At 39.2% G+C, this 11,232-nt stretch overlaps 1 protein-coding gene and 1 pseudogene across 2 annotated transcripts in view; both read left to right on the top strand.

Annotated features, from left to right (window-relative positions):
- The window catches only part of ALKBH1 (alkB, alkylation repair homolog 1 (E. coli)), a 26,728-nt gene extending 16,048 nt beyond the window's left edge, over window positions 1-10,680 (top strand). The window contains exons 4-6 of the mRNA XM_012656154.1: window positions 4,120-4,210; window positions 8,276-8,469; window positions 9,512-10,680. Coding sequence (XP_012511608.1) covers window positions 4,120-4,210; window positions 8,276-8,469; window positions 9,512-9,941 — 715 coding nt within the window. The 3' untranslated portion in view covers window positions 9,942-10,680. The remainder of the gene's footprint in view (window positions 1-4,119; window positions 4,211-8,275; window positions 8,470-9,511) is intronic.
- On the top strand, window positions 4,619-5,270 carry LOC105819834 (annotated as a pseudogene). Its single transcript, XR_001137980.1, has one exon. The product of XR_001137980.1 is annotated as a 60S ribosomal protein L15 pseudogene (transcript).
- Window positions 10,681-11,232: the final 552 nt, after the last annotated feature.

Below are 11,232 nucleotides of genomic sequence, written 5' to 3'. Positions count from 1 at the left end.
TGTCCAGCTGATTTCTTTCTATTTTTTTTAGTAGAGACGGGGTCTCACTCTTGCTCAGGCTGGTTTTGAACTCCTGAGCTCAAACGATCCACCTGCCTCGGCCTCCCAGAGTGCTAGGATTATAGGCGTGAGCCACCACACCCGGCCAATAAGTCAGGTTTTAAAAGAGAACAGCCCACCCCCTTGAGGGATCCCTCAGTATTTTATGGTAGAAAATGATCTGGGAGCATGTGAAATGGTTTTATCTTTATACCATTCACAATGTTCAAGAGCAAATTTTTTGAATCTTTGTTACCTAAGAGGCCCATGGGAAACAGAGGGGTCCTTAAGTAGTACTAAGACAAGAAATACATAGTGTTGGCCAATCTTACTCTCACATCTTAAGGGGAAATGTTAACAATTGTTGCCACTTTCCTTCCAGAAAACACAAAGGCAAGAATTAAAAATCAAGTTCTTAGAAGAGGATGTGAAATGAGGATCTAATGTGCCTACATGGGTCTCATACATTACACAAAATATGTATATTTTTGTTTTTGAGAAGGTCTTACTCTGTCACCCCTGGCTAGAGTACAGTAGCATCAGTCTAACTCACTGCAACCTCAAACCCCTGGGCTCAAGTGATCCTCCTGCCTCAGCCTCCCAAGTAGCTGGGACTACAGGCATATGCCACCATGCTTGGCTAATTTTTTCTACTTTTAGTAGAGATGGGGTCTCACTCGTGCTCAGACTGGTCTTGAACTCCTGACCTCAAGCAATCCTCCCGCCTTGGCCTCCCAGAGTGTTAGGATTACAGGCTTGAGGCACCATGCCCAGCCCTAAGCAAGTTTCAGCTATTCTTTTTTCTTTTTGTGATGAGGACTGGGCTTAATGCTTTTGAAAATAAGACTCTTCTCTGCCTTCTTTTATTTAATACGGCCTTGGACCAGTCCTCCTCCATAAGCTCAAAGCCTTTCTTTTAGTGTAGGAAAGAAATGTTCTTTTGGTTTCTTAGAAAAGGAACTAAATTAGAAAAGGTACAATAGAGGATGGTTCTGTTCATGCTTATCACTATAATTTTTATTAATAATATTGTAAACCTATGTTAATTACAATAATGTATGCCCTATTCTTTTTTTTTTCTTTTTTTGCTCAAAAATTGCTTAAGATATACCCTGTTTTTGAAGAACATTAGACCGAATCATTTGATGGAAAAGCAATTTGTTGGGGCCATATCAATTGTCTAAAATACCATCACCTTCTGAATTATTTCTAAAGCTGCATTATTGTTATCTTCACTGTTTCAGATCAGTCTTTTTTTAATATTACACTATGGATTCTTCATTAAGAATAAAATGATCTGTTATTTAGCTAAAAAGAGATAGAAGGTATTTTGTTTTTTAGTTTTTACTAGAAAAGTGTCCTCAAGTGTGATCTCCGTACCAGCAGTATCAACATCATTTGCAAACTTGTTAGAAATGCAGGTCTTAGGCCCCACGTCAGACCTTCTCAGTCAGAATTTGTAGGCCTGGACCCATGCATGTGAGTTTTAACAAGCCCTGTAGATGATTCTGATGTACATTAAAGTTTGAGAACGACTAGGCAAAAACTAATGGGGTACAGACAGATTCTGTAAAAGCTTTCTGTACAGCTCTTCTCTTTGCCATTTAGTTACTCAGGGCACCATCTATTTGGGGCTCTGGATTAGAGTCTTACACTGCTGACTTCCGCATCTTCCTTTTTTCCTCACCCTGGAAACTCATAGCTCCAATATCCATAAAATCATTCTTTCTTTCAGCAGCATTTTCCTCTGTCTTAGAGATTACATTTATTTATTTGTTTGTTTATATTAAGGACAGGTAGGCAGAGTGGGGATGAGAGGGGGAACTACAGATGAACTTTAAATAAGGAATTAGCTACAAAATAATATCTTGGGAAGAGAAATAGAATGGGTTACCTCTGTAGAGTGCTTATGTAACTCTGGAACTACATTTATATTTCCATTAACCACAAAATCCACATAAGTCCAGAAATAAGAGGTCATACTTATTTTTCTATCTCAGGCTAGTAAAACAGAACAGAAGAATATCAGGGAATTCTTTTATTTGTACTTATAGCAGAATAAGCATTGATAGAACTCAGATTGTATTAATAACTACATTATGTTTTTTGTTTTATTAGTTTTTATGCACAGATATTAAATATTGCATGGTTTTTATCCATATTGTAATTGTTTGGATAGCTAGTTGCAGTCACTGGCCAAACCTTACCTATCTTTTTCCCTAGATTGATAGTTGTCTGTCTCCATTGTGTCAGGGGATAGACTGCAAGACCACACTCAAGTCTGATGATTTGTCAGGACTCACAGGACTCAGCATATAGTTGTGCCCACAGATAAGATTTATTGCTGTGAAAGCAGACAAAGCAAAATCAGCGAAGGGAAAGGGTACATGGAGCAAAGTCCAGGAAAAACCAGGTGCGAGCTTCCGTCTCATAGGAAGTGACAACCAGTTGTAACAAAATCTGAAATGTACCAAAGAAGCTCAGTGCCCAGGTTTTTACTAGGGGCTTGTCACGTAGGCAGTCTCTGACTGACACATACCAAAATTCCAAACTCCCAGAAGGAAAGCAGGTGTTCAACATAAACCATATTAATGTTTGTGCAAACAGTTGAGGTACTGTGAGCCATTCTCACTAGTTCCAGGGCATGGTGTGAACCCTCCCCACGTCCAAGTTCCAGATGCCTGCGAGGGGCCACCTTTGTAAGGCCTTCAGTCAAGTCTGCTGTGTCTCTTTTCTGCACACCTGTCCTGAATAAATCAGTGTCTGTCCACTCCTTTTATCTACTGGTCTTGGTGTGTGTGTGTGTGTGTGTGTGTGTGTGTGTGTGTGTGTGTCATGATATCCCTTCTTAGAATGTAAACTCTGTGACAGATAGCATCTGTTCTGTAAACTCTTTGTCAAACATCAAGATGAGTGTGCCACTTACAGTGCGGGCCTCTAATAAATCCTTTGATTTTGCTCATGCTTTGTGCACTCGCTGCCTGTTGCATCACTCCCGTTTAAATGCTGGCCGTTCTTCAGTGCCACCCTCAACTCCAGCTTGCTGTGAAGCCTTTACTGATTAGATAGCTGACTTGATCTCTCCTTTTTCTTAAAATCTGTGCTATTCATTTCAGTACTAGACTTTATACTGCCTTGAATTTTCCTCTCATTTCTCCTTCAGCTTTTCATTGTTATATGTTTCACCTCCTGTCAGAATATAAACTCCTTAAATGAATCTAATTTTTTCTTTTTTAAACAGCCATGGGTTTTGGACAGAAAAAAAATTTGAGGGATTAATGATGTAAATTACATAGAGTGAAATTAATGAAAATGATTAGGCCTAACATTTTCATACGTTTAGATATTTAGAGGTGAACCAAACAAACAAGCTTCCTCTTTAGAAAAAGAATAGTTAATCACATAGATTAGATCAGACAATATATAATTGCAGAAAGGGCACCTCTCTGTTTTTACAGAAACCTCCTGTGGTTTGAACAAGGGTATGTCAGAAACCAAATCAATTACAGTGGTGCCTTGTTATCTAAGCCTCAGTTATCTAAGCTACATTATACAGGGTTAAAGAAGTTGTGTTAAACCAGTTATTTTTTATTGTACTGTATACTATATTTTGCTAAACTTTTTTTCCCCAACCTGCAATTGTGGGAAGCCACCGTCATTATAGACATAGTGATAACTGAATAATCATACCCTACTTTTAGCAAACCAAACTGAAAATGTTCTGTATAGATATATTTTTGATTGCCCATAGTGTTCTTGGTCCCATTTCCCATGGACAAATAAAGACATTTCTGTTGTCATTCTTGTTTTCTCATTATTGAGATACTAGAGACTTATCATTTAAACTTGACCCCGTTCAGCAGAGGATTTATAGTCAAAGACTAGAAATTACAAGTGCTAATGTGTTTTTTACTGTCATTATATTCTCGGTCAACTCATTTATCTGTTCTAATTTCCCCTACGTAATCTTGGCTAACAGCCTATACCATGGAATATTAAAATTAGACTTCAGGGTTTATACAAAGGGCTATTGCTGCCATTTGAGATGAATAAATCCTATTCTGTCTCCAATCTTTGCAGGTATAAAGAAGTGAATAAACGGCGACCTCGAAGTTTACTAGAGAAACTGCGTTGGGTGACCCTAGGCTACCATTATAACTGGGACAATAAGGTATTCAAATGTTCTTAATTCTTTTGTTTTCCACTTGTATTCTTCTTGGGTCCACATAGATGGATTTCTTCTTGGCCAACCTTTAAGTACCAGATCATCTATTTATGGGAGGATCCTTTTTATTTATTTCTTTGTAAAACAATCTTCAGGTATCTGAAGAGGAATGAATAATTTATCAGGAGAAATTGTCTTCTTCATGTGCTCTCAGGTTATATTTTGCATCAGAAATCATTCGTGCTTTCCCATAGTAGGTTTTAGATTTTTGCTGCTTTCAAAAGCATTTCTCACTTATCTTTATTTCCATTATTGTTTAGAGCTTGTTGAGCATTTATTTTCTGCATAATATCTGTCTGGAGTAAAAGCAGCTCTATATATTTCTAGTATTCTCTTTCATCAACTCACAAAAGAACCTTCAAGCTTTTTCTGACTGGCGACAGCCATCAGGTAAGCCAAGATGGGTACATACAAGTATATCCAGGAGCTATGGAGGAAGAAGCAGTCTGATGTAATGCGCTTTCTTCTGAGGGTCCGCTGCTGGCAATACCGCCAGCTCTCTGCGCTCCACAGGGCTCCCCGCCCCACCCGACCGGATAAAGCACGCAGACTGGGATACAAGGCCAAGCAAGGTTATGTCATATATAGGATTCGTGTGCGCCGTGGTGGCCGCAAACGCCCAGTTCCTAAGGGTGCAACCTATGGCAAGCCTGTCCATCATGGTGTTAACCAGCTAAAGTTTGCTCGAAGCCTTCAGTCCGTTGCTGAGGAGCGAGCTGGACGCCACTGTGGGGCTCTGAGAGTCCTGAATTCTTACTGGGTTGGTGAAGATTCCATGTACAAATTTTTTGAGGTTATCCTCATTGATCCATTCCATAAAGCTATCAGAAGAAATCCTGACACCCAGTGGATCACCAAACGGGTCCACAAGCACAGGGAGATGCGTGGGCTGACATCTGCAGGCCACAAGAGCTGTGGCCTTGGAAAGGGCCATAAGTTCCTCCACACTATGGGTGATTCTCGCTGCACAGCTTGGAGAAGGCACAATACTCTCCAGCTTTAAAACCACAGTGAGATATCACTTATCTCCAGTGAGACTGGCCTTTATCAAAAAGTCCCAAAACAATAAATGTTGACGTGGATGTGGAGAGATAGGAACACTCATGCACTGTTGGTGGGACTGCAAACTAGTGCAACCTCTGTGGAAAGCAATATGGAGATACCTTAAAGAGATACAAGTAGAAGTACCATTCGATCCAGCAATCCCATTACTGGGCATCTACCCAAAAGAGCAAATGATACTGTATAAGAAAGACACCTGCACCCGAATGTTTATAGCAGCACAATTCACAATTGCAAAGATGTGGAAACAACCCAAGTGTCCATCAATACATGAGTGGATTAATAAAATGTGGTATATGTATACCATGGAGTACTATTCAGCTTTAAGAAACAATGGTGATATAGCACCTCTTGTATACTCCTGGATAGAGCTGGAACGCATTCTACTAAGTGACGTATCCCAAGAATGGAAAGACAAGCACCACATGTACTCACCATCAAATTGGTATTAACTGATCAACACATAAGTGCACATATAAGAATAACATCTATTGGATGTTGGGCAGGGGGGAGGGAGGAAGGGGGAGGAGGGAGCAGGGGACGGGTATATGCATACACAAAGAGTGCAATGCGCGCCACCTGAAGAATGGACATATTTGAAACTCGGACTTGAGGGGGGAGGCAACGGCAACATATGTAACCTAAACATCTGTACCCCCATAATATGCTGAAAAAAAAAAAAAAAAAAAAAACCTTCAAGATCTGGATACCTTTGCCTGCTATATAACATCTGGGCAGGAGAGAGGTGGGAAAGAATTTCCTACGGTTGACAAAGTTTCATGTTTTCCTAAGCTACAGTTTCTTCTTTACTGTCCTCTGTGTGTCAGAAAATACTTTCTTTGTCACCAGCATCGCAGTCTCTTGTTTGAATTAGATGTTTGCCACCAAGTGGAAGGATTGATTCTAAGAGTGAACTGAATAAAATGTTGGTATATACCATTGTCACTGCCCACTAACCAGTACTTTCTAAAAGCTCCATAGTTTCAGTTGACCCAACTTATTAACAAATACATTAACTGCTCCAAATAATGACAGGTGTTGCTCAAAAAATATTTGTGATATAAATCTTATTTTCAGCAATACAAATTCAATGGAAAACTAGATATTTGTATTCAGGGAAATGGCCACGTGATTTTCTTTGAGTTGAATAGCCTGGGTTTGAATCCTGCCTCCAATAATAATAATAATGCCTTCTTCATAAGGCGGTTGTGAGAATTAAGTGATTACTGCCTGTAAAGTGATTACAACAGTGCCTGGCTGTTCTAAGTAGTTAAATGCATTCACACATGAAATGTTAGCTATGGTTTTTGATGATAATACTTTTATTGTAGATAAAAGTTGTTATTGTTATTCCCAAGGACCTCAGTGTTAGCCTTATTTACTAAGAAAAATGAGGAGTGAAAATTGTCAAAAACTCTGAATGAGTAATCAGAGAAAAGTGAAAAAGAATTTAAAAAGAAGAGTGGTGCAGTTTAGATAGGGTTGAAAGCCCAAAAGGATAATTATTTCATTATAACAGAGGCTATCTAGAGCTAGAACAGCAGCCCTGACTAGTTGATTTTCTGAAAGACTAAAGCTTAAAATAATAGAGGAAATCTTAAAGTTCTTTACACTTTTAGTTTTGAGAAATTAAATAGGAACTCTCCTTATTTGCACTTCAGTAAAAGGAGAAAAAATGAAAAGCAGAGAAGTTCCAACTGAAGAGGCCACTCCATCCATCAAAGACTCTTCACAAAAGTCTTCCTTATACCTGAAGTTAAAGCTCACTTCTGGCCACAGACCTGTCCAGACCTGTAACTCTGTTGCTCTAGCTAGAATACATCAGGACACTAGTGGTGATAAAAGACAAAAATGGATTTTCTGACCAGAATTGAGGTTGATTTAGCAAAGTAAGAAATGAGAGCAGAGGAATAACAAAACAAGAGTCTGTCAGGCCACTGCAGGGACACACAGGCAAAATAGCCCTCAGACACACCTGCATAGGAAGCTAAGTGAAAGTCGTAATCACATCTGCAGCCTTGTCGTTTTCATGAAATGCAGAAAGATTTTATAGAGAGTGAGTGTTATTGCTTTGCTTTTTTTTTCCTTTTTGTTTTAGTGAAAAAGATATTTGTGATTCTTAGGTGCTAAAAACAGGCAGTTCTGGGAAATAAGGGCTGAAAGTTATGTCCATTTTAAGGTCTGCCTTGGTCATAATATAAGGCAGAGTTAATTCATATGTTTTGAGCATGTCGTTCCATCAGATTAACCAGTGAAATTGGCACTAAGCCATGTTGCAAGCTGAGTGGTCCAAAACCAAATTGGCTGTACTATTTGAGTTGCCTTTTTTTAAATTAACTTTTTATTTTAGGATAGTTTTAGATTTACAGAAAAGTTGAGAAGATAGTACAGTGAGATTACCCAGTTTCTCTTATTAACATCTTACATTAGGATCATTCCTTTGTCTCAATTAGTTAACAAATAGTAATACATGATTATAATAGTGACAACTTTACTTCGGATTTCCTTAGTTTTTAGCCAATATCCTTTTTATGTTCCAAGATCTTATCCAGGACACTACACTGTATTAGTCATTATGTTTTCTTAGGCATCTCTTGGCAGCAACAGTTTTGAGTTGCCTTTTTGCCCTAAAAGAATTATCCTGTTTAGGATTAAGGTGTACTAACTAGAGGGTGGTATCATAATTGCTTCGTGTAGACTCCATGCAGTGTGAATTTGCCTGATGTATCACTGTGTAGCATAGTGCTGTCATATAATAGGTGCTCAGTGTTTTTTAATGGTTCATTATTAGATTACTGGATGCCTCAAGAATGGATGGATAGATAATGCTATGTATATATTACTTTCTAAGTTAGATGATTTTTAACGTGGTAGTTAATCGTATACTATAGTTTCCTGTGTTCCTGAGATCATTGTTTATTTTTCTTATTTTTCCTACTTTTACCAAAGAAATACTCAGCAGATCATTATACACCTTTCCCTTCTGACCTGGCTTTCCTCTCAGAGCAAGTCGCTGCTGCCTGTGGATTTCAAGGTTTCCGAGCCGAAGCAGGTATCCTGAATTACTACCGCTTAGACTCCACGCTGGGAATCCACGTAGACAAATCTGAACTAGATCACTCCAAACCCCTACTGTCATTCAGGTAAGTTAGTTCCAGGGATTTTGATTTAGTTTTTATCATTTAATTATTTTTTTCTAAAGCATTTTAAGCTAAAGTAAATAAATAAAAACATAAAACTTAAAAAAATGATTGGACTCTATAATCTTTCACTTCTGAGAATCTTGACAATTAATCATAAAGTAAAATTAGCCTAATCCTTTAAGAGTAGTGACCAGATTACAGGTACTATTTCTGTTTAAGATGAATGGATTCTGCCTTTTTTAATGACGTATTGTCAGTGCTCTGTGGAATAGACAAGTGGTAGGCTGTAAAACAAAGTGACCTTTTTGGAATAGAGGGTAGAATATAGAGCAAAACACAAACGCCTGAGTAGTTTACTCTCCTTGTCTTCGTAAACATAATTTGTGCACAATACTGAACCTGTATCTCAATGAAGAAAGTGCCTCTTATTGATTGCCTTATCTTTAAAGTGAAAGAATGAAAAATATAGTAAAAGACTCAAATAATTTTATTGAAAGACTTAAAGATGTATCAATAAAACTTACATTGATAGTGTTAAAACTAAATTTTTCATTTGCTTATTTAACAGCATTAAATTTTATTTTGCAGCAGGTCTGTGGACTGTCACAATATAGGTAACAGATCATGGGTTGGTCAGTCATAGACACAAGCCAGAAAAGAAGGATCTTAGCACAGTTTAAAATAGAAGATTTTAGCCTGGGAATAACCATAGGAAGACCCCCATCTCTATACAAAAAGATTTTGTAAGAATTAGCTGAGCATGGTGGTACATGCCTATATTCCTAGCTACTCAGGAGGCTGAGGTGGGAGGATCGCTTGAGCCCAGGATTTCAAGGCTGCAGCGAGCTATGATGGTGCCACTGCGCTTCAGCCTGGGCAACAGAGTAAGACTCTGTCTCTATTTTTTTAAAAAAAAGAGGATTTGGGAGCACTAAGTATCGAGCTGAAATTAGGAGATAATGCAGTTGGCAGTAACTGCCCAACCCATGGTTAATGACAGAAACTTACTGTTCCCCATGTTTTTTCTACTTATTTGTTGTAGCTTTGGACAGTCTGCCATCTTTCTCCTGGGAGGTCTCAAAAGGGATGAGGCCCCCACAGCCATGTTTATGCACAGTGGTGACATCATGGTAATGTCAGGTTTCAGCCGCCTCTTGAACCATGCAGTCCCTCGGGTCCTTCCAAATCCAGAGGGGGAAAGCCTGCCTCACTGCCTAGATACGCCTCTCCCGGCTGTCCTCCCCAGAGATTCAGTGATAGAGCCCTGTTCTGTAGAGGACTGGCAGGTGTGTGCCAGCTACTTGAAAACTGCTCGTGTTAACATGACTGTCCGACAGGTCCTGGCCACAGACCAGGACTTCCCTTTGGAACCTATGGAGAAAAAAAAAGGAGACATCACCACTGAAGGTTTCTGCCATCTAGATGACCAGAATAGCCCACTAAAACGGGCTAGGATCGACGCTGACAGCTGAGGCTTGGACATCCCATTCTTTTACTCAAGCAGATCTTAATAGTAAATGACCATGCTATTTGTAATGCCATGGACCAAGATAAGCCAAACAACAGAGACAGGGAAGAACTCATCATTGATCACATTGTTGCCTTGGAACCCATCCTGAAGAGTAAACTGATGAATTTGCTCCGAGAAGTGTTTTACCTAGTCCAGTCCTAGTTAGATGTTGGCATTAATGTATGTTGAAAAGTCAGTCCGAGGGGGTATTGTTCTTCCACAACAGCCTTCTCAGCCTCTACCATTACCTCTCAGGGAGGTACAAGTAAGTTTCCATGTCTGCAGAGTCTTTAAATACCTCAGATTTTATCAGTGGGAACTATAGTACTCCTTCCCCCTGCATCTGGTGATTTGTGGTAGTTGTGGTTCTATGAACCAGCCATCAGTCTCGTCTTCTCAACTCCTACAGTCATCATCAAATTCTTTGGTCCTCTCTTCCATCTTCTAGAATCCTATACACATTAAGAGAATGGAACTGGCAATCTTGTCCCCTAGAAAAGAAAGTAATCACAACTCTCACTCTTGCCTAAAATATACGTAAACCCAAGCAAAGGGGAACAGTAGTTTCTCCACATGGTCATTTCCATCTCCAAACTCCCTGTTGGTTTTTTAATGCAGTTTTAATTGTTGGACTAAAAAAGTTCCAAGGGTGTTTTGTTGCTTTTTTCTCCATGAATAAACTTACTCAATTTTAAATTAAAGATCTGTTTCTGTCTTTTTGGGTTAATGTATCTGGGATTAGTTTTTTTGTTTTTTGTTTTTTTTTGCTGTATTGTTCATGCTGTTGAAGCCCTCTAGCTGTTTCTGCTCTGCACCAGTCCTGCTCTGCCCTAGGTATTCTTTGTGGTTGTCTCACAGGAGAGAACATTCCTTGATACTGCAGTCACTACTGTCTTGTCTGATGGTCAGCTTGGAAAATACATGAAGCACCAAGTTTTAGTCTTTGTACCCTCTCTACAACTCGACACACTATACCCTGAGCCAGGTTACTTTACATTTCTCTAGACCTAGGTTTCCTCATTCATAAAATGAAGATAATGGTTACTACCATCTTGCTAGGGGGGTATTGATATTTAAAGAGGAATTTAGTGCTCCTTTCTAGAAACATGATGTGCCAATATTGTTTTATTACTATTTGGGCTCTTAGAAACATCTTTGGGAGGGGGGAGGAGGGAGGAGGGGACGGGTATATACATACACAAAGAGTGCAATGCGCACCACCCGAAGAATGGACATATTTGAAACTCGGACTT

Source organism: Propithecus coquereli, unplaced genomic scaffold, assembly GCF_000956105.1.
Source record: "Propithecus coquereli isolate 6110/MARCELLA unplaced genomic scaffold, Pcoq_1.0 Scaffold5, whole genome shotgun sequence".
NCBI lineage: Eukaryota > Metazoa > Chordata > Mammalia > Primates > Indriidae > Propithecus > Propithecus coquereli.
The sequence above is the reverse complement of the archived record's forward strand: the minus strand, read 5'-3'. Positions and strand labels throughout refer to the sequence as shown.